Source organism: Lytechinus pictus, chromosome 8 (assembly GCF_037042905.1).
Source record: "Lytechinus pictus isolate F3 Inbred chromosome 8, Lp3.0, whole genome shotgun sequence".
NCBI classification, from domain to species: domain Eukaryota; kingdom Metazoa; phylum Echinodermata; class Echinoidea; order Temnopleuroida; family Toxopneustidae; genus Lytechinus; species Lytechinus pictus.
The window spans coordinates 7,279,594-7,303,701 of NC_087252.1; the positions used below are offsets into that span (position 1 = coordinate 7,279,594).

General features: G+C 35.0%; 1 protein-coding gene across 1 annotated transcript in view; it reads left to right on the forward strand.

The window, feature by feature from the left end:
- Nucleotides 1-24,108, forward strand: part of LOC129267299 (uncharacterized) — a 47,326-nt gene that overhangs the window by 8,662 nt on the left and 14,556 nt on the right. Inside the window, exons 3-9 of the mRNA XM_064103254.1 lie at nt 569-670; nt 1,288-1,306; nt 9,413-9,445; nt 15,463-15,529; nt 18,728-18,775; nt 21,389-21,465; nt 22,898-22,970. Coding sequence (XP_063959324.1) covers nt 569-670; nt 1,288-1,306; nt 9,413-9,445; nt 15,463-15,529; nt 18,728-18,775; nt 21,389-21,465; nt 22,898-22,970 — 419 coding nt within the window. The remainder of the gene's footprint in view (nt 1-568; nt 671-1,287; nt 1,307-9,412; nt 9,446-15,462; nt 15,530-18,727; nt 18,776-21,388; nt 21,466-22,897; nt 22,971-24,108) is intronic.

Here is a 24,108-nt window from a genome sequence, read left to right on the forward strand (position 1 = left end):
GCATTTTAAATATAGATAATACCAAGTTACAAACAGGTCAATGAGAAGATAAAGAAAACCAGGCCTGCATGGGCTCTGTTGGATAAAATTTACTCTTATAGTTACTTTGCCATCCAGTAGTAGCTTCCATGGTAACAATGCTAATCAGCCAATCAGAATCAAGGATTCCATGCAAGTAAGCATTGGATGGCAAAGTTGCCATAATGGTAACTTTATGTAACAGGGCCCCGGATGAGAGGCTGCCTGGATATTGGAAAGGTTAACCCAATAACCATAACCCACAGGCCTTCTCCCCAATTACTTCATGGAAAAGTTTTTACCGTAATGCAATGTTTTATTTGACTGCAGAAATATGAAATTTGAATCCATTTGCAAACATTGTGATGGATTTGTAATATGTACAAGAAGCCATTGTTAGATTTTCCAGAACGTTACAGCAAGCACTTGTATTAGTACTAATATTATACACTGTAGATATTTACAGTGATAAAGAACAAACATCTGTTTTCAAAATTTTGATTTGACTTCCTTTAATGTTTTGGCTTTGGTCTTTTCTTATTAAATGTAGATGGGGGCCTTTCAGTTGGAGCCATAGCAGGTATTGCAGTTGGAGCTATCATTGCCATCGCAGTCATCATCGTTCTGATCGTCGTATTTGTTGTGAAACCAGGTACGTGGACACCCTTCCTATGAACATTCATGAGTATCCGATTTATCAATCGGTGCTCACGTGATGAAAGATAATTTCATTAGAAAAGAAATCTCTGTCAGGAGTGTCAGCAATGTGAATTTTTCTTGAAACATCTTGGCAGTTCTACCAAGGTTACGATATTTTGAAATAGTTAGAGCTAAAATCCAAAATTAGGCAATGTCCCAGACATGTCAAATAGCCAGTTGTCACTCCCAAACCCTTTTGATCGATTTGACAGATCAAAGCAGAAAACCAACTTCAGTCAATATTTTGGATGCAGATCAACCTTGGATTAGATTACTGAAATATATGGCTCAAAAAGGGATATGAAACAGATATACTGGATGTTACCTTTGAAAATATTATAAAGAATATTTCATCATCAGTTAAAGCATTTGTTCATAAGGATATTGCAAACAAAAATGTCCATATTGATCAACACAAATCTATGAAGATTATAATCACTTCTGTTGGTAATGTTTGCTTGCTATGGCAGCCAGTTTGATTTTCAAGATGGCGGCTCACCTAATTAATGCGCATTTCCAGAAATAGATGTAATAAAATATTTCATTTTTTTTATTTTGCTTTTATTTTAGATTGCATCGGAGGATCGGGGTGAGTTGCAGAGTCTACTCTTCTGTCAATCCATCTATCCTTCAATCCTTTCATCTGTGAATTTACTCCTTCCTTTTAATATTCATCTGTTAGTTTGTCTGTTCTCTTCTTAACCCATCTTCAAACATTTAACTAACTTGTCAGTCCGATTGGTGTTTCATAAAACTATTGATAAGTTATATTCAACTTAAACCCAAGATTGGAACATACATGCATTCTTGTGCTAGATAAGATGCCCCATATTTTCTGATGTTTTTTTATATTAATGGAACCAGATCTATATTTATAAAATAGGAAATTTATGATGAAATTTTCAGCATTTCGCTCTGAATTTTACTCTTATTTATGCCTTGGTCACATTTGCTCTACGGCGGCCGTACGGCGAGTCGAAAACAGCCGTTTTACTCATTTTAATTAAAACCACCTATTATGTAGCTGGTACACAAAATGTTAAAACGGCTGTTTTCGACTCGCCGTACGGCCGCCGTAGAGCAAATGTGACCGATGTATAAGATGTAAATATTTTCAGCCCAGAGCATCCCTTTAAGAACCGCTTTATGAAACATTCCCTTCTCTTAATAGTCCCAATTAGAATGGAATCGGGTTGTCTTTCATCTCTGAAGGCCACCGCACACCGTACGACCCGACTGGTCTACGACTGGCTTGCGACTGAGTGAGGGGAGATGTGATGTCACAGCTCCTGTCAGCTTGAGAGTCGCAGACCGGTCAGAGACAAGTCGCAAGGGAAATCGTAAGGATTTGACATGTCGAATCCTTATGACTAGATTGCAAGCTCAATCCAACTTCCAGCCAATCAGACAGCAGAGTTGCACGACGCAAATATGATTTAAAACGCGCTTATGCACTAGTAAGTGCATTTCTCAGTTGCTATGGCAAAAAGCAAAAAGCGCATGGTTGTCAGATCGCAAGGTGTGCGATTATGACTACCTTGCGATTCATCTCCCATCACACAGTAGCAGACCAGTCGTAGACCAGTCAGGTCGTAAGGTGTGCGGTGGCCTTTACTGAACCTTTTCACGTTAACTTCCTCTTTCGGAGAAACTCGCCGCCCACCTGACATAAGGGCTTTAGGTTGCAGGTGCGCGACAATTTTCAGTTACTGTGCATCTGTCATAAGGGCTTTAGATAAAGCATGAGCTACTCAAAATGTACAGTCTACATGATGGTTTAATGCCCTTTTACCTGACCAATAGGAATTAGAAATGACGTACTTGTTAATCTTAACGCCCTTTTGCCAGCCAGGCAACAAACTTTAAATTTCCTTGATAGTATATATAGACATTCAGAGTTCTAAAATGTAGATAGTTTGAATAGTAGTTCTACAGTTCAAATATAGCATTGGTTATCATTCTTGTATCTATGGTAATACTTCACTTGACAACTTGACACACTTATTTGAAGGAGTAACACCTATACTCTCTAAATAAGATCTATTAATTATGCTGTGCATGCCATCAAATTTCCTCTATTTAGATGACAGTAGGTCGAAAATGATTATTATTGTTATTTATTTGGCAAATAATACAAAAATACATTTCAGTATAACAATACATAACAAGAAATATCAACCAGTGGTAAGCCAGGGACAGAAAAACTGAATTACTGTAACATGAATTAGATCAATGCTTTTATCACATTTTGATGTAGGCCTACATGATGTTAATGTCATGCTACACATATTATATTGAGGATGTTTATGACATTGATTGCAAACAGCGACTCCTCTTCTTCCTCTACTTCTTGTTTCATTTTACTCATATAAAAGTTGTGGTTTCCTGTTTAGTAAATGTGTGAGCCGCAGAATTTTGTTCAAATGTAGAGCCCATGAGTAGCACCTAAACAGTATCAATTTGTTTTCAGATATATGTCAAAATGTTGAATCATGTAAAAAAATATGCAAATTTTGAATCGCCGCCCCCCCCCCCCTCAAAAATATGAAATGATAAATGAATTATTGAATAAAATTAATAGATAAATAAAAATGTAAATCAATAGATTTTTGTCTCACCTGCATAGCAGAGTGAGACTATAGGCGCCGCTTTTCCGACGGCGGCGACGGCGGCGTCAACACCAAATCTTAACCTGAGGTTAAGTTTTTGAAATGACAGCATAACTTAGAAAGTATATGGACCTAGTTCATGAAACTTGGCCATAAGGTTAATCAAGTATTACTGAACATCCTGCCTGAGTTTCATGTCACATGACCAAGGTCAAAGGTCATTTAGGGTCAATGAACTTAGACCATGTTGGGGGAATCAACATCAAAATCTTAACCTAAGGTTAAGTTTTTGAAATGTCATCATAACTTAGAAAATATATGGACCTAGTTCATGAAACTTATACATAAGGTTAATCAAGTATCACTGAACATCCTGCATGAGTTTCACGTCACATGACCAAGGTCAAAGGTCATTTAGGGTCAATGAACTTTGGCCGAATTGGGGGTATCTGTTGAATTACCATCATAACTTTGAAAGTTTATGGATCTGATTCATGAAACTTGGACATAATAGTAATCAAGTATTACTGAACATCCTGTGCAAGTTTCAGGTCACATGATCAAGGTCAAGGGTCATTTAGGGTCAATGAACTTTGGCCAATTTGGGGTATTTGTTGAATTACAGCCATAAATTTGAAAGTGTGTTGGTCTAGTTCATAAAACTTAAACATAATAGTAATCAAGTATCACTGAACATCCTGTGCGAGTTTCAGGTCACATGATCAAGGTCAAAGGTCATGTAAGGTCAAAGAACTTTGGCCACGTTGGGGGTATTTGTTGAATTGCCATCATATCTCTATAAGTGTATTGGTCTAGTTCATAAAACGTGGAAATAAGAGTAACCAAGTATCACTGAACATCTTGTGCGAGTTATAGTAGTTTTCAAAATCAGCACTGCTGCTATATTGAATCGCGTGATGCAGGTGAGACGGCCAGAGGCATTCCACTTGTTTAAGAAATTATACCAGATTGCAAAATGAAATTTAAATCACAATCAATATAGATGAATAAAACTAAGAATAATTTTACAAATTGCAACAACAATTTTATAGAATAAATTGGAAATAATATATGATAGTAATGGTAAATATATAGTTCAATAAATAAAATAAATGATTCGCATAATGATAAAAGATTGCTAATTATTTTCTCTCAAATATTCACAAAATACCCTTCTATTTTATCTGACTCTAATGGAAAGAAAATTGCATTTAGAAATCAAATGCACTTGCATGGAATTCTATATTGTATACTGCATTGCAAATTTAGAGAGATCTATGAATGATTAGTTGATGCCTGAATCTAGAAAGACACTTTAGTGTAGTAATTATCTGCATTCTGTCTCTTTTGCATGAATATATTCCAATATGAAATTAATTCTGATCTTATCCTATGAGCTGACAATTTCATAAAGCTACTCATAAGTGAGGCATGACTTTATGCTTGACTGGCAACACTTGTTTAGCTAAATTACAGCTGACCAAGCACTTAAACATTGAGTCATGCATAAAGTTGAGGGTAAAGTCATGCCTAACTTTATGAAGAGCTTTGTGAAACCCTACCCTGGACTTTATCTTTGTCTTTCTATGTTTTGTTAACACCTAGTTCCCACTGTTGAAACTGTGGTCTTAATCGTAGATTACCAGATCAATCGTGGCAATCGTATTGATCATGGAAATATTTTGGACGGTTCAAGATTTTTCGCGATCAGCTACGAAACGCCAATCGTGGCAATCTTATTCACCATCAAAATATTTTGGACGGTTCAAGATTTTTTGCGATCAGCTACGAAAGGCCAATCGTATTGATCATAGAAATATTTGGATGGTTCAAGATTGTTCGCAATCATCTACGAAAGGCCAATCAAGGCAATCGTATTGACCATCAAATATTTTGGACGGTTCAAAATTTTTTGCGATCAGCTACGAAAGGCCAATCGTTGGAATCGTATTGATCACAGAAATATTTTGGATGGTTCAAGATTTTTTGCGATCAGCTACGAAAGGCCAATCGTGGCTATCGTATTGATCATGGAAATATTTTGGACGGTTCAAGATTTTTTGCAATCAGCTACAAAAGGCGAATCGTATTGATCATGGAAATATTTTGGACGGTTCAAGATTTTTTGCAATCAGCTACGAAAGGCCAATCGTGGCATTAATAACATATCTCACAACGGTGGAAACGGGGTGTTTTGAAATCCATTTTCTTCAAGTGAATGAATTCTATGTTAATACATCAAGTCACATTTCCCTTATGGCGAGTCGAAAACAGCAGTTTGAACATTTTTTTACCAAATACATATAGGTGGTTTGAATAAAAATGAATAAATTAGCTGTTTTCGACTTGCTGTACGGCCGTCGTAGGGGAAATGTGACCGAGGTATAACCGCTCAAAATTATTCATACCCTTTGCACTTGTTCAAAACGTTTTCTAAGCATTCATGAAAAATCTTTACTCTATTAAAATAATGTTAGTTCGAGAGTGCATATTACCTTCTAAAGTAATTCATCATTCCTGCCTACAATTTTTGGAGGTACCAATGGCACACAATTTATAGATGCGAGGAGTATGAATAGTTGTTTTTAATTGTAATGTATGAATGTTTTTGTTTCAATGTATATGCATTTTGCTGTTCTCTTCTCTTTGTAACATTTTGTGCACTTTCATTCTCTAAAAAGTATGTGTTTTCTCTATGCATCTTGAGTTTTAAAAGGGGAATTCCATCCTGATGATAAGGTCTATTAAAGTGAAATAATGAGATTGAAATTCAAATCCAACAGAATATACTGAAATAACTATTTTGTTGTTATTTTTTTACATTGATAATCTTTCCCTGAAATAGGCCCTAGCTTGCCTTAGTGCATCATAGAATTTGCAATTTTTGTTTTATAACAGATTGAACAATCTTAACTTGCTACAATCTTTCTTTTTTATTGTAATATAACCTTTTCTCAAAATTGATTTCCCCTTTTATGTTTATAGTCAAACATTGATCCTTTTCCTATTCTTTTATGTGCTGTGTAAACTGTCAAAACTTAAAGCTCAATTCTAGGTTTAGGAACAAAAATGATATAGATCTGAAACTTGAAATATAACTGGAAACTTTTTTCCTTAGAAAGAAAGATACATGATGTGAAATCAACCTGCATTCCACCCATCATTTTCTGAGAATTTCAGTTTATTGCCGAAATAAGCTCTATTTGTGATGGTCAGTTTTGACCAATGCTTCACAGCAAAAACTGTGGTGTTAACCGGTGTACATAGAGCACCACACCAGTTATTTTACTGCGGTGTTAAATTGGTGGTGTTAGTTTTCCACCTATAGGTGTTATTACAACACCTATGGTTGTTACATTTACACTCTTTGGTGTTATGTTCAATCTCTAGGGTGTTATTTTAACACCTCAGGGTGTGGTCCTCTATTAACACCAATTGGTGTCAGTTTTAACACCACAGTTTTTACAGTGTTGACTTTCCACTGCATCCGATTCCGAAGCATTTCTTGCACTTTATGGTCAAAGGGAACTCTTACGGTCTGACACTGAAAGGGCTACGTAACACAAAGTTTAGCAATTGAACATAGGAATATGTATTTTTATGATTGATTGCATTATTACCACAGTGTACAATCATTAATGAGAATCATTAATAAAATCTGTCACTATGTTTTGTTTGGCTAAAAAGTATTTTGGCCAAATCTGGGATTGAGCTTTAATTAATGTATACATGCATTGTCATGACTGTGTTTTCAGTATTTATGTATTTATTTTCTGTTACTTCTGCTTGGTCTTTAAAAAAATGCATTCTGTGCAGTTTCAGCATTCAAGCTCTTTTCTCGTCTTGTAAATGTTCGCTTCCGTAAGTGCTCTTTTCTCTCCTGAAATTTCTTTGCATGTGCCATCCTTACATAGAAAATTAATCTTTCTTGATTTTATCAAGTAATATGTTCATCAGAAATATGTGGATATGAAGCATATATATCTGTCTTTATTTTAATTTTATGTGTTAACCTTTAACTTTTTAATGCATTTTTCACGACTTATGCATATTTCAATATATTATGCATGCAGTTTATTGATCTTTTGTCATACATTTATGTCAGAAACTAACCTTTATGAATAGCTTTTTTATCTAAAAATACAATTATGTTCTAATCCTTATCTTATGAAAAAAAATATATTTAATCTACTAATGTATTATATATAATTTGTATAGTTATAACCTTATAGAATATAATATACATGTAGATAACAATATTGGAACTGGTTGGAGGGAAGATTATGATATTTAAATCTTTCCTTTATCATTCACAGCAACAGAGTGACTTGAATTGAATGCAAATTTGATGGAACTTTATATGAATATTGAATTAAAGTTTTACGATGCAGGAGGTACAAATATGTCTCATCCTCTGTTCTATTTCTGCAATGCATCTATTAAATTATTAACACATTGGCTACTGGAACTGGATGATCCCTGTACTTATTCTACAGGAATCACACAATACTGAAGTCAGAGGGTTAATTTTTTTAATCTTCAGTGCCACTCTCTGTCCAAAAGATATTTTCTCATCTGTTCACATCCACATCTTTCCTCATCTCTCTTCCCTCTTTCTATCTCTCTCTTCCTCTTCCTATTTCTGTATATCCATATCTTCAGATTTCTGTCTCTGTTAATTACATTGATTATCGTGTATGATCAATCGTAAAATCAGCTTCAAGATCAACTGCTAAGCTTGTTACCAGGCCTTGCAATTCCCCTTCCCCTGGCCATTCCCCTCTTCCTGTCCCACCCCCCCCCCCTCCCTGTATACTCTTCACACTTTCTCCTTCCCCTGGGTGGTGGGTGGCAATCAACTGTACTGTTTTTCACTGGTGATATCAGAAAACATGGGGGGGGGGTAATTCATTATATCGTGTTGAACATGTGTGACCAGAAAAGTGTTTAAAAAATTTATGTTATTTATTAATGATTTTTTTTTTATTTAAGCCAGAATACATGTATGTGTGTGGTGCGTTTAGAGAAATCAAAGACCAATAATGAGGAAAATGGGGGGGGGGGTTAAGAAAGAAGAGAGGGGGATGAGGAAAAGGGTATGTATCTGGAATATATCATTTGCATTGAAGTATATCTCCTTACCCCACATCCCCCGATTTCGTTTGAATTCTTGTGCAATTTAAAAGGGGCATGTTTAATAGGGTTTATGCTTTCGCAGGGGATGAAATGTACACAGAAAATAGATGGAAATACAAATATGTGAATACTATTCACTGAATAAGGTATTACATGTATTTCCAAAAACCTCCCTGTGTGTTGGGAGGGGGGGGGTTGATGTACAGCAATATGTAATATAGCCAAGTGCCCCCATTTCTCCTACCTACATGTATCTTCCATTCATATCTGACTGCATTTTGTTTTATCTTCGTCTTGTCATACTGTCACTGATATTGAAATAACTGTTCCATCAAACATTGTAATGCATTCTTTCTTGAAAATGTGTGTGAATGTTAGATAGCCCCCCCCCCCCCCCAGAATTCCCTGCCTATTAGCCTTCATCCCTCCCTACTTCTATCTTCTACTTTCATGTGCTTCATAACTGTGGGCCCTGTTGCAGAAAGACTTGCAATTGATTGCAGGTAGAATAAAATTAAACACAAATCCCTATTGCGAGCTAACGATAGGTTGAATATCAACTTCCGTTTGATTTCTGGAGTTGGTTTAGCCTCTTGTCGAGGCCCTTGTGGCTGATATTATGCCCTAACTCACAAAGCAAGTTGGGCCTGGCATCCATTGCTTCGCTTGGGATCAGAATCGAGAAACCAAGAGCAGCTGCCACGGCCTTGACAAGAGTCTAGAGTCGCCTTTGTTGCAAGTCTTTCTGCGACAGGACACAGATCAGTCAATTAATAAAAATATGACACATTGCACTCTGACAAAAATACCAGAGTCACATTTTATTGAAATATTTAAATCCTCCTCTTTTTCAAATATTTCACATTATAATTTTTTTCATTACCAAAATCTCTCTATTTTCCTATTTTTTCTTTATTTACTGAATAATTTCCCTCCATCTCTATCTGAAGTTCTCGGGTTTCTTCTTGCCCTAATCCTGACAGGTAAATCAATGCATGCATGGTCATGTGACTTCCATTTAATTCATGTAGCATGAACATCTATTGGCCTATGACTCAACAGGTCATCATCCCTCAGTATGAATGTAACATAGGAATGTTAGAGTAGTGTATCATTGTACATTTTGTCTTGTTGATATGTAGTATAATGTTTATCAAAAATATAAAAGGTTTCTCTTTTTCTCCCTCTCCCTCTCTCTTGTTCCTTTTCTTCCAATGTTTCTCCCTGTACATGTATGTACCCTTATCTTCCATTTCTCCCTCAGCTATCCTCTCACCCACAATTGCTCTTGCCCCCCCCCCTCCCCATTGTTCCTTCTCTCACCAGCCCCCCCCCCCCCCCCCCCCCTTTTCCATCCAAAATATTCACCCTATTAACCTGTGGTTTCTCCAATGCATAACCTATTTTTTCTGAATGGGGACCATTTCATGAAAGTTGTCAACACTGACAAGTTGACTTTCTCCGATAGTTACCATAGTAACAGTCAGAAGCCAGTGTTCTCTGCCAATCAAAACCAAGGATTTCACTGAAATTGTCAGTGATGGCAACTTTCATGAAACACGCCAATAGTCTTTCAGAAACCTTTCAACCTGATCCCATCTATTTTCTTCCTCTCATTCTCCTGCCCCAAGAAAACAAACAGCAACAAGTCATAAAAACTAAATGATAATTGAACTACATCATTGTATTTAATGTCAAGATGAGATTTTGATTCAATTACAATATTTTCAAGTCAAAGTATCCGTTTGTGGCCAATGGATTATATTGTTCATAAATTGTTAAATCATTTTACCTGAAAATTATTGAAATTGAATCAAAAGCTCTAAACTTGAGATGCACTCAGTTCATGTACATGTATATTTCCACATTTAAAGTTACATCAGATATACTTGTATGGAAACATAAAGAGATTAAGGATCAACAACATTAAATAAAAAAATATATATATTAGAGCACCTATAATTGACTGAATATTCTGGGAGAGGCTGTCTTAGTTTTGACTTTTCATGTACATGTATAAACTGATGGTTCTACTTATTTGTAAGTACTTGATTACAATTATTAAAAACTAAAAACTTTATATTGTTTCATAACAGTTCATTTTGTTAAGTTGTATGTGTTAGGTTTCTAAACACTGAATTAAAAGATATGCCCAAGAACCAAAACTGAACATATTTACATTATAACCATAGATGAAAATAAAATAATGCATAATTTATTGAAGCTTCTTGCACGTGGTTTGGTGTAAATTTTCAGTAGCACTTAATAATGCAAACGATTCTATCTTTTATAGTGCAGGGCCAGATGTACATGTGATATACAGAATCAATGTACTGTATATATTATCTTGCCTCTCCTCTCACGTTTTCACCATCAATGCTGAATGCAATTCACCACACATCAAGCATATATACATTTCATATTGTGTGACATTTAATACATAGACCACACCCATACCAACAGCTTGTGTTTACAATGATTACTCCACGAGAGTGATGGTGCGTCATGGCAACAAGGCATCCAATATATTGAACCCAAAGACGAGGGGGAGGAAGGGGGGGAATCCACCCCTCAATGCTGAGTTGTATACCTGTAATAGAAAACAAGTGTCAGGGCTTTCTTTATTATTTTAACAAATCTTTTCGTCCTGTTGCGGGGGGGGGGGGGGGGCAATAAAATCACCCTGCAGTGTTGAGATACAGTATATGCATGTATCCCAACAATGAATAAAATATATATTTCCTAGTCATTCACAATCATTCAAGGAGCTTTATAGTATAATCTATCTTTTTGTTATATATTTAGATTGTAGGCAGTTCTTGCTGCAGTGAATTCACAATATGATAAAGGAATTCATTATTATTCAAACAAACGGGGGGGGGGAGGGGGGCAGAATCAACCCATCTATGTTTCTATTATTTTGTTATTTCACACCTATTTTTTTTTATTATGGAAAGCATTTTGTAGGATAGGGGTTGATTCTGTCCCCCATCCTTTGAATGATATATTTAATATAGTGAATTTCTATAGAAATCTGAATTTGGAATAAAATGACAATTACACTGTTTCTAAGTCATCATAATAACATCTGCAATATTATTATGATGAATTCCGTTGTCAAATATCTTGTGATTTAAATCATTCATTTCCAGATATCCACGCCACCTGAGCCCTTGAAGTGCTATTTTTAGAACTGATGATAGTTCCACCACTCTCGCTAGATATCAGGGATGGCATGTAATAAGAATCATTCAAATTAAAATTTCACATTATAAACATCTTGAAATACTAGTAAAGGATCGGTGCATGTATTTCAGAAGTAATGAAATAGAAATAAACTTCATCTTGTTAAAAATTAGCCCACACATATCTTTTATACTGCATCAGTCTGCCTTGTGCCCATCATACTCTCTACTGGAGTGAAATTTACTTTAAGTACTTGAGTCACAAAATCGCCACACCCTGGTAATAAATCTACAATGCATCAATGGATATATAAAACGATTCTGTATAATGTTGTAACACAGCATCAGCACTTATTAATTATACAGTAGTCTACGCATCACTAAACCTGTCAAGACTTTAATGAAAATGGCATTCATTAAAGCACTACATGTACATTTCATTAATATGTCCTATGTTTATAAAAATGAGGAGTCTCTTTGTGATTCATTTAGACCTGCATAATTTTACAATACACAACATCACATATGCACCAGCAACACTTGTACATTCACAATCATTCAAGGAGCTTTATAGAGAGTATAATTCATCTTTTTTATATATATTTAGAAAGTAGGCAGTCACTCTTTTGCTGTCAGTTGACATAATTTTTTTTTCCACTATACAGTTCGAAGGAAGACATATATTTGTGATCAATGCTTTCATAACTTGACTTTACTTATTTTTCCATCATTAATTATTAGTGTTTTCCCCCAAAATGAAGATTTTATTTCGAAGTCACTTGGTTGTATATTTTCACTTTTCTACCACCAATAATTAAGGAATTCACAATAAATTAAAGTCCAGTATAAATACTTGTACAACTCAACACATCTCTTATATCTATTTTGGCAATGAAGTCATACAATAGTACATACACACCACATTCTTTTTTTTACCATCAAGGATTATATAATAATAAATAAGCAATTTGCTTTGAATCAATTTTATGGTTTATGTGTAAGTTAGATGTACATGTATGATGTAGGCCAACCTGTACATCCATTTCCTGCACAAATCCACACATTATTCATCAATAATTAAGGAATTCACAATGAATCAAGAAATTGAATAGGTTATCACATTCACCGCACCCCCCTCGGGGCTCTGTACCATGACCGCATCAATAAGGTGATGCAGCGCCATGGTAACGGGGAATGGGAGATAGTAGGGATGACATCTAATGCTAATGTCGACATCAAGGATGCGTTTGAGGCCAGCTGCGTTACACCGAGAGGCTCCTTTAGGCCTCTTGATGCGGAATAGTGATGAGGGGTGTTGATGAACATGGCTTCCATTTTGAATGTCTTATTACTCACAGTGACGATAAATATCCTCTGTTTATTCAATCAAGGAATCATTTTGAATTAACATTAAATGTACAATAATCATTTTCAGTGACTTACATCCCATGTGAATGTTCAGACAAGTTGTGTTACATTGAAAAGCTCTTTACACCTTTTGAAGGGGAATAATGACAAGGGGTGTTGATGAACATGGCATCCATTTTGAATTTTGCCTTACTCATAGTCACAATAAATTTCCTCCATTTATTCTTTATGCATGCATCTAATCATGCCACTGAATCTAATAAGCACTGAATAAATACACATAAACCCACAGAAATACAATTTATCTTGCAGGTTAGAGAGTTAAAACAATTTTTAAAGCAATATTGTGTATATATACATGTAGTGAGCCTTTAAACTGACTCATTATTGAATATATCCCTGCTGAGCTTAAAGGTCAAGTCCACCCCAGAAAAATGTTGATTTGAATAAATAGAGAAAAATCAAACTAGCACAACACTGAAAATGTCATCAAAATCGGATGTAAAATAAGAAAGTTATGACATTTTAAAGTTTCGCTTATTTTTCACAAAACAGTGATATACACAACTGAGTGACATGCAAATGAGATAGTCGATGATGTCCCTCACTCACTATTTCTTCTGTTTTTTATTGTTTGAATTATACAATATTTCATTTTTTACAAATTTGACAATAAGGACCAACTTGACTGAACCATATAGTATTAAACAATGCTAATTCCACATGTTCAGGGAGGAATTAATTGTTGTTTCACTTTGCAATGAGGAGAAAATTAGAATATTTCATATTTAAAATAATAAAATACAAAAGAAATAGTGAGTGGATGACGTCATCAGTCTCCTCATTTGCATACAGACTGTTTTGTGAAATTAAGCGAAACTTTAAAATGTCATAACTATCTTATTTTACAACCAATTTTGATGAAATTTTCAGAGTTATGTTTGTTGGATTTTTATCTTTTTATTCGAATCAACTTTTTGTTGGAGTGGACTTGTCCTTAAAGGACAGCTTGATTACACTGAAATAAAACTGATTCTAATGCATAAGAAATGCCAGTATTTTTTAGCATACAGAGAGTATGCTTGTAAAAAGATGTGCTGGTGCATCACTAATGCTTCATAATTCATCTCAGATTTTCATCTCTATTCCACTTCGCACTCTAGTTCCCACGGCAACCAGAATTGGAGTGCATTTGACGATCCTCCACCCTATTTCAGCACACAAGGAATCTTACACACCATGTTGTGTGATAATCAAACATGTGCATGTGTACTGAAAAATTAATGTTATTCTGCAAGGCCAACGTACATCATACATGTAGGATTAGTTAATTTACAATGTACACTATACAATGTACATTGCTACATGCAGTACAACTAGTAATACTTTTGATAATAAACATCAGTAAAATTATAATGATAATGGCTATTACTGATAAGGAAAATGATGATGATGATGATGTTGATCACGATCATGATGATGATAGTGAGATGATGATGATAATGATGATGGTGATAATTATCATTTTGCTGATGATGATAATGAAGAAAAAGACAATTTGATGATGGTAATGACATTGATGATTGATATTTTATGATGAAGGTTTAAATGAAAATGATAACATTACTAACACTGACATTATTAATCAATTGCATGCACTACTACATAATATTGTTAATAAAAATATACGATTGTTGAATTAATCCTCCTCACATGTGCTATATAACAAAACACTTTAACAGTAAAAAAAAACTTCTAGTCTTCACTCAAAGTTCGACAGTTCAATGATTTAGTATTTCTGTTTACTTTACTTTACTTCTTTCCTTTTTTTGTGTTCTTTTCTTGTTTTTGCTTTAAGATTTCTTTGAATGTTGATAATGAAAAAAATGCTGATAGCAGGGTGTGAGATTTATTCTTTTTAGCTGATTTCAGCTATTTTTGCTTTTGATTTTCAACTTAATATCAGCTTAGTTTTTGCATTCCTCACCTAAATATTGGCTTATTGTAGCTTTCCTCTGTACAAAAATATTTGAGCTTTCATTTTTTCACCTATTTTTATATGTGATCACCCACACCCCCATGATGAAGAATTTTTATTGATTTGAGTATTTTCTTTCATTTCCAAGTATTTTAAATATTTTTTATTTTACTTATCACCTTCAGTTGTCAGGGTTGTTTGATCTATTTTAATGATGAAACAAGACTGAGGAATACTATACAGTGACCCTGTAGCATAAAGCTTAGTAATTGATCATAAGACTGATTTCTGTGATTGATTGCATTTGTTATTGCGCATGATCAATCATTAATATCAGCCAGTGATCAATTGCTAAGCTTTATGAAACTGGGCACTGGTAAAGTATTTCCTTTGACATCGATTCACATATTTTTGCTTCGTTTGTATCTAAATATTTTTTTTTTCTTTTTCATTATCTTTCACCTTGTAGGCCACCAAAGACCACAAGTCATAAACACAGCACCAGTGCAGTAGGGTCTAGCAATGGCAACGAGAAGGTAAATTACGATGAAACGGTGAAAATTGGCACTGTGTTGATATAAAAATTGGTCCAATACCAACATCAACAGGTCAACACTGAACTTGTTGTATATTTGAGTTTTTATGGAAATCATCAAAAATCACAAACAAAGGATTTACATGATTGAAAACATAAAATCGTGGAACATTAAAAACATGATTTTATTTAAGTGAAAGGTCAACACTGAACTTGAGATCTCCCAATCTAGTCGTGATTTATGACACCATGGTCCTGACACTTGGCAGTCTTCAAGCCCACAGCTGTCTACAGCTATTCTTTATTTATCAACTGGGCTGTCACCGGTCTGAGAATGTAAGAGATGCCAGCACCGTTGGGACGGTAACATTCTGGGGCCCATTCCATGAATAGTCACAATTGTGGTAACTTAGCCATTATGGCAACTACCATGGTAACAGGGCTCAGCAGCCAATCACAATCAAGGTTTCCATGGCAGTTACAATAATGGCAAAGTTACCATAGTTGCAAGTGCTTAACAGAGGCCCAGGTTGCCGTTTCATATAGACTTGTTAAAATATCAAATGCAAAATTTCTCGGCCAATCAATACAAAAGATTTCAGTAGCTTTAAACTTATTGAACAAGTTTCATGAAATTGGTCCCAGATCAAACAAAGGTTTTATCGATAAATAGTGTGCCCCTCCTAACCTCTGTGAGCTCATAATGTTCTGGATCCTCTGGTCAGAGTAGCTTCAATAGGGCCGTCTGCAACATCCCGAGTTTTGAAATTAGCGCGCTATTTTCCGGCAAATTATCCCGATCTGAACAATCTCGAGATTATTTGCAATGGAGACGCAATTATCGCGCTAGTTCATAGGATTAATCTCGAGATTGGGATTATTTGCAAAATAGCACGCTATTTTACGAATTATCGCGCTAATTCGTAGGTGCAGACGCACTCGGGATTATTTATTCAGGGCGTCAGACCATAATGCATCGATGCCTCGCTCGAGCAGGAATTGCTCTTCTTGCAATGATGGAGACGGGGTTTCTTGAATCTGGAGATTAATCGCGAAGAGGGCCGATCAGGCTAAAATCTCGAGATTGAGCAAACTCGGGATGTTGCAGCACGGCCTAATGTCACAGCTCATGCCAGTCCATTAATCCTTTGACCATTTAGAGGTAAATCTCCAGCGCAGTCAGAAGGATGTGACATGTCCATCTCAATAAATGAAACACGCCTTCAAACCAACTTCTATCAAGTCAGAAAGGAGTTGTCAGAAGAGTTACATCTTTAAATGTGTGTCATTCAATCAATCAATCAGCATATAAATCATTAATTAGATAAATCATGATTGGCTTGTACAATAAATTCACAAATCTTTTTTTTCCATGCACACAATGTAATGATTGACAATTATGAGCACAATGCACACTATCAAAAATGGATGGCAATTTATTCATTTTCTAGGAGCACTAAATCAGTGATTTAAATATATAAGCAACCATTTATTCATTTAATCACTTCAATCAAATTCAATAAACACACAAATGGCCACCACTTCAACAAGGGTCTCTAACAGAAAGATTTGCTAAAATGCAATTTAAAAAGTCAAACACAACTCCCTAATCTGCACTTCTGGGTTAGTTGAACTCAAGTTATGTTTGATTTTTGCAGTTGTGTTTAGTTTCCATTCTTAATTTAAAAGACACCTTTTCAAGTGGCTGGGGCAAGTAACACAAGGCTTAGTGATTGATCACACTGTACATATACATATATATATATATATATATATATGCTTGCTTGCGCATTCTGATCAATACAATCAAGCATGAAATAAGCCATATGGGGTCCGTTGCAGAAAGAGTTGCGTTTAAACGCAAGTCAAAAATCAATCGCAAGTCTCAAATGCGCGCTGTTGATTAGTTGAAAATCAAGTTGCGCATGATTTTTAGAGTTGCAATTGATTGCAACTCTTTCTGCAATGGGCCCATGATCAAGCACTAAGCGTTGTGTTACACGGCACTTTATTTTATCTCACAACTTACATAAACATCAAATTTTGGTTCATGATATGATGAATTCTCTCTTAAGGTCTGATTCCTCTGCTGTTCCGTATTCATTTTCAACTCCTTTTCAACAACAAAAATCTCTGAAAGTTTCTTATCATAATCTTGCATGGATTGTACACAGTGGGAATCGTTTTCTCAGCTTTTATTCTGCACCCGTCCTTCCTCTTCTTCATTTCAGACAGGCTTGTCCCCAAGTATCGTAAACAGGGGCCAGTCTTACAAAGAGTTGCGATTGATCGGATGAAAAGCCAGCAAAGTCAACATATGAAATGCATGTTTGTTCAAAAAAATTTCTAGATATGAATGTATATCCATAAAGTCATTGATTTCTTGACAATTTGGTGTGTTTTCCTTTGTTTACAAAGGACATTTTGCAAATTTCCTGTAGAAAAAAATTATGACACTGATGGATTTCCATAGAGTTACAATTGATTGGATCAATCATAACTCTTTGTGAGACGGGGCCCAGATGTGCAGCAATTTCATACACTCCTATAGGTCCTATCATAGGGCTGTGTTGCATAAAAGTTACTGTTTTGGTAACTTTGCTAACCAATGGTAACTACCATGGTAGCGATGATCAACAGCCAATCAGAATCAAGGATTCCGTGCAAGTTACCATTGGATGGCAAAGTTACCATAATAGTAACTTTTGTGCAACGGGGCCCAGTACTTAAAATTTCCCATGTGATAAAATTTATGATTAAAGTATAAATGAACATTTATGAGAGATGAATCGGTTACTGTTGAAATGATAAATACAGACATATTATAAGATTTTTTGTAATACTAATAGAATGGACAAAATACACAGATAACAAATTACCAGCAAAATGAAAGCAAGGGGTGATTTTCAATTTTCAGTGACAATAGTTACAAGCGACTGAAATACATGTACTTGCAGCTAATTGGCTAAGAGCAGATTTCTCAGTGAAAATCGCTGAGAAATTAGTTCTTGATATTTTTCCCGTGTCAATAATAGGCTTTTGTTTAATATTCAGACTTCATGAAATAATGTTGTGTTAGTGGGGGCAGGGGTAAGCTGCAAAATTTGTAAAATCCACCTGAGAATGGAGAATGATTTGGGAGAGTCTAATCAAGTGATTATTGTTTTGGAATAAATCCTCACTGTGATCTGACTTTCAGAACGATGTTGAAGCACCTTTAAACGGTGTGAATGAGGTTATCACTCAGGTATGTATGGATGGGATCTATGCCCCATTCACATGCAAAACTTATTTCAACAATGCCGAAAAAAAAATCAGCTGTCAGATCATCATCTTTGTCATTGTGGTCATACATGTACATGTGCCCCCTTCACATGCAAAACTTATTTCAAAATGTGCAAATGAATTGTCTGTCTGATCATCATCATCATCATCATCATGAAGACTGCCATATTAAAAGAAATGTGGTCATACATACCCATTTTACATGCAAAACTTAAAGGTGCTCAGAGTACCTGCTTGTACACCCTTTTCACATGCAAAGTTTAGAGGGCTCAGAAAGCCAGCCTGTCTTTGGCCAGATCATCCATCATAACCACCATCATGAGGAAATGAAATCATACCCTCTTCACATGCAAAACCTAAAGCGGGGTGGGGATATATAATTTGCCAGATTATAATGGTAAACCACGGTCATAGGCTTTTAACGTGGAGACACTGTACTTGCTTCTTGAATTAAAAACATTCTGCTTTGTGCAAATTTAACATCCATCATCTTGAAATGCAGTGTGCAAATGTGGTCATACTACATTGTATTTCACATGGAAAACTTACAGCAGAGTGTAACTTTCTTTTTGTCAGTTCATCTTGTAAAATCACATTGCTTTTCACATGAAAAAAAACATTTGTTTTGCGCAAACACTTCATCCATCACATTTTCACATAGAAATATAGTCATACCCTTTTCACATCGAAAATTTTGTACAGGTTCTTAATCCGCCAGACTCTAAAGCACAAATATGTGGTCATACCCTTATTACATGCCAAACTTAGACCCTACCATACATATATCCCCCACTTCATGAAAAACTGCTGGCTCGAATCCTTTTGATTTGCAAAACTGTGTTAAAAATGCAAAGTGTATCTTCCATCAGATGAACATGTAGTATTCATGAATAAATATGACATACAAGTATATGAGTATCATTACATAGCAAATGTATACACATATCTGCTCATTCCTAGGATTTTTTAAGGGTAGGGGGTGGGGCAATGTTAGTTATTCTCTCCTAAGGTTGTGTGAATCAGAAGACATCTGTAGAAATATTAATCAACATGACATAGATCTGCTCTTGCGACAAATGCTCCTCTGCTAATTTCTCTTTAAGATGGAAGGGGAGTGTTAGAGTTGGGTTAGGGTTTTGGTTTCAAATCATGTGAGGATTTCAATTAAGTTAAAGATATTAGATGTGAAGTTTGGGTTGATGTTTGGCTTAAAGGACTAGTCCACCCCAACCAAAAGTTGATTTGAATAAAAAAAGAGAAAAATCCAACAAGCATAACACTGAAAATGTCATCAAAATCGGATGTAAAATGAGAAAGTTATGACATTTTAAAGTTTCGCTTTAATTTCACAAAACAGTTATATGCAGATCCTGGTCGGTATGCATATTAGGAGAATGATGACGTCATCCACTTACTGTTTCTTTTGTATTTTATTATATGAAATATTATAATATTCTCATTATTGTCAAATGAAACGATTAATTCCTCCTTGAACATGTGGGATTGGCATTGTTTTAATGATATATGGTTCAGTCAAGTTGGTCCTTATTGTCAAATCTGTAAAAAAATGAAAAATTGTAAAATTCACACAAAAAACAAAGAAATAGAGAGTGAGGGACATCATTGACTGTCTCATTGCATGTCACTGGGTTGTGCATATAAGTGTTTTGTGGAAAATAAGCACAACTTTAAAATGTCATAACTTTCTTAGTTCACATCCGATTTTGATGAAATTTTCAGCTTTTTCCTAGTTTGATTTTTCTCTTTTTATTCAAATCAACATTTTTCTGGGGTGGACTTGACCTTTAATATGTGCATTTTCATGGGCAACTGTTGTGGGAGCAAACACCACGAAACCAACTATTTATCTGTTCATATGGGAAATTCACAAATATACCATCTTTAGATCTCAAATCTCTATACCATCTCTAAATACGGCATACCATTTTTGGTATACGTCTCCACTATATTATGAACACAAAAACGTATATGTTTTTTTCATACTCTCTGTTCATGTGCATTTTTTTAATAAATCCAATTTTTTTCAAACTGCAAATCTACAGCTGAGGGTGAATTTCTTATGTGTATTTTGTTTAAAATACAGTACGTATCCCTGGTATAACTAGACAAAAAAATTAAAATCTTTCATTAATTCTACTCTCGTGTGCTGCTACTAATTGCAATCTGCATGATTACTAACACAAATGTCAATATGCCACTAATCATTTGTGTTCGATTGAATTCATCTTTTGGACAAGTGGAAAATTTGTTTTCCTTATTAATTTGTTTTGTATGAATGGAAAATTATTTTCCTGATAAAATAAAAAAGTTTTCATACTCTGATGGACGTGATCATGGATTATGAATGAAAATAACATTAAAAAGTTCTGGTTCTTTAATAGTGAGTGCTACTACATAATGAATGAACATTTTTATCAGTGTGTAGCCATGTAACATAAAATTGTAAAATTACGCTTTAATAACGTTCAGTAGCAAGCAATACATGTAAACAAAGAATGGCAATTAATTGTAAATCTTAACCATATTCCTTTGTTGTTTCATTTTCATCTTGCAGGAGAAGATCAAACCTGAAGCAGCTCCCAGAGGACATAGTTCAATCAAACACACCACTGATAACCCAGATCAAGCTGAGTAAGTGATCAAAGTGATGGCAATCGATGATTTGATTGTAGTGATTGCAATCAATGAATTGATCATAATGATTGCAATCGTTGATTCAATGGTGATTAATGATCTGATATTACTTCCATCACACTACTGATAACCCACAACAACCTGAGTAAGTGATCGTAATAAATAACATCAGTGAATTGATTGAAGTAATGGCAATCAATGGATTGATCATAGTGATATCAATTGATGGTGATTAATGAATTGACATTAGTTCCATCAAACACACCACTGATAATCCAAGCTGAGTAAGTTATGAATAGCATCAATTATTTGATTGTAGTGATGACGATCAGTGTTGATCATAGTTCCATCGAACACACCACTGATAATCCACAAAAAGCTGAGTAAGTGATCATAATGAATAACATCAATGAATTGATTATAGTGATAGCAATCAATGAATGGACCATAGTTCCATTAACAAAGTGATAATATAAATAAATAGCATCAATGAATAGATTGTAGTAATGGCAATCATTGAATTGATAATAGTGATGACAATTGATGAGTCAATGCTGATCAATGTATTGACATTTGGTCTATCAAACACACTACTTGATAACCCACAACAAGATGAGTACCGGCATGGACCTGGTACCGGTAAGTGATCATAATGTATAATATCAATGAATAGATTGTAGTGATGGCAATTAATGAATTGACATTAGTTCTATAAACACACCACCGATAACCTGCAAGCTGAGTAAGTGATCATAATAAATAACATTAATGAATTGATTGTAGTGATTGCAATCAATAATTGATCATATTGATGTCAATCAATGAATTAATCATGGTTCTCTCAACCACACCACTGATAAACCACAACAAGCTGAGTAAGGGATCATAATGAATAACATCAATGAATTGATAGTAGTGACGGCAATCAATCAATTGATCATAATGATGGCAATCGTTAAATCGTTGGCGATTATTAAAATGATATAAGTTCCATCAAACACACCATTGATAACCAACAACAAGCTGAGTAAGTGATCATAATGAGTAATTTCAATGAATTGATGGCCATTAAGGAATTTACATTTTTTCTATCAAACACACCACTGATTACCCACAACAAGCTGAGTAAGTGATCATTATGAATAACATCAATCAATTGATTGTAGTGATGGCAGTCAATGAATTGATCATAGTGATGAGAATGAAATCAATGACAATCAATGAATTGATCATAGTTCCATCAAATGACAGCAATTGATTTATTGATTGTAGCTAAAGGAATCATTGAAATATTGATAGTTCCATCAAAAACACCAATGTTAACCCAGAACAAGCCAAGTATTTAGCCATAATCTCCTGTTTTCAACTTTCACATCTACTCTCTCTCTCTCTATCCTTTTCTCTTCCTCTCTCTCTCTATCTCTATCAGGTATGCTATGGTAGACAGAAGACAGGGAGGTAGAGGTGATACCACTGACGCAAGAGGAAACGGAGCAGGCCAGGTAAACACACCCATCCAAAATCTTAACACCCCCACTCTCTTTTTGTCAAACCCTTCGGCTGCTTTAACCTACATGCAAATTCAAACTGTCTTGACATTTGTAAAGCACATGCGGTTGTGCTAAAAAGTTAGTGAAACCCACCTGAAAGTGAACATATTTAGAGTTTAAATTTTGCCATGTTTTAGATATTTAATTGTGAAGCCGCGTGAAAAAATATTACTTTGAGTAAAGTTTGTTTTTTTCGGCTCGCCGTACATTGCAGAGTAGCTGTCTTCATTCAACACTCGGCATGAAGGAGTGCATTTTGTGTTGAGGTTCACTAACTTTTGAGCACAACTGTAAATGTATGGTTGCACAAAACTTGCATTTAATTTTGAATCAATCATAAGTCCCCAAATCAAGCATCATTGGATGTTGCAAGAGAGTTGAGTTGTCATTGATCACAACTCAACTACGAACCTGCAATTAAACAAAGGGACTATGCTTGATTGGGGATTGAATGTATGTTTCTTGCAATACCCCATTAGAGACCACATCGCAATGTATTAACCCTTATTAAACTGGGGGGTCAATTTGACCCCCCCCCCCCTCAACAAATTTTGTCACTACGCCGTCGCACGAATTTTTTTGACTGGGCCGCTCACTGACTTTTTACTTTCAAGTCTTGCGCATCTTTTGAGACCAAATTTACGACGCCCGGGTACGCGGTTCCAAAATTACGCAACGTTTTGTAAGTGCATGTCAGACCAGAAATTGCTCAAAAACGTGATTCCGTGTAAAAAGTCAATGCAAATTGTGTTTTTCAACCAAAAATCATAAATGTGTGATTATTTTTAGTTTTGTTGGTTTAAATGGATTTATTTTATGCTATTTATGATCGCAAAAGGGTCCTCGACAAAGTTCATCGGGAAAAACAATAAAAAACAAAGGTTTGAAAAAACAAAGAAAGTACATAGGAATTTAAAAAACAATAAAATTCATAAGAAATTAATTATATTTTTGCTATTTTTTTGTAGATATTTGTTAGAAATGTAATAATTGATACTCCCACCAAAAATTAGCATTCTACTAGCTATATGAATTGAGTTAAAGGCAAATACAAACACACAAAAAATCAAATTTATGGCAAATTTCATAT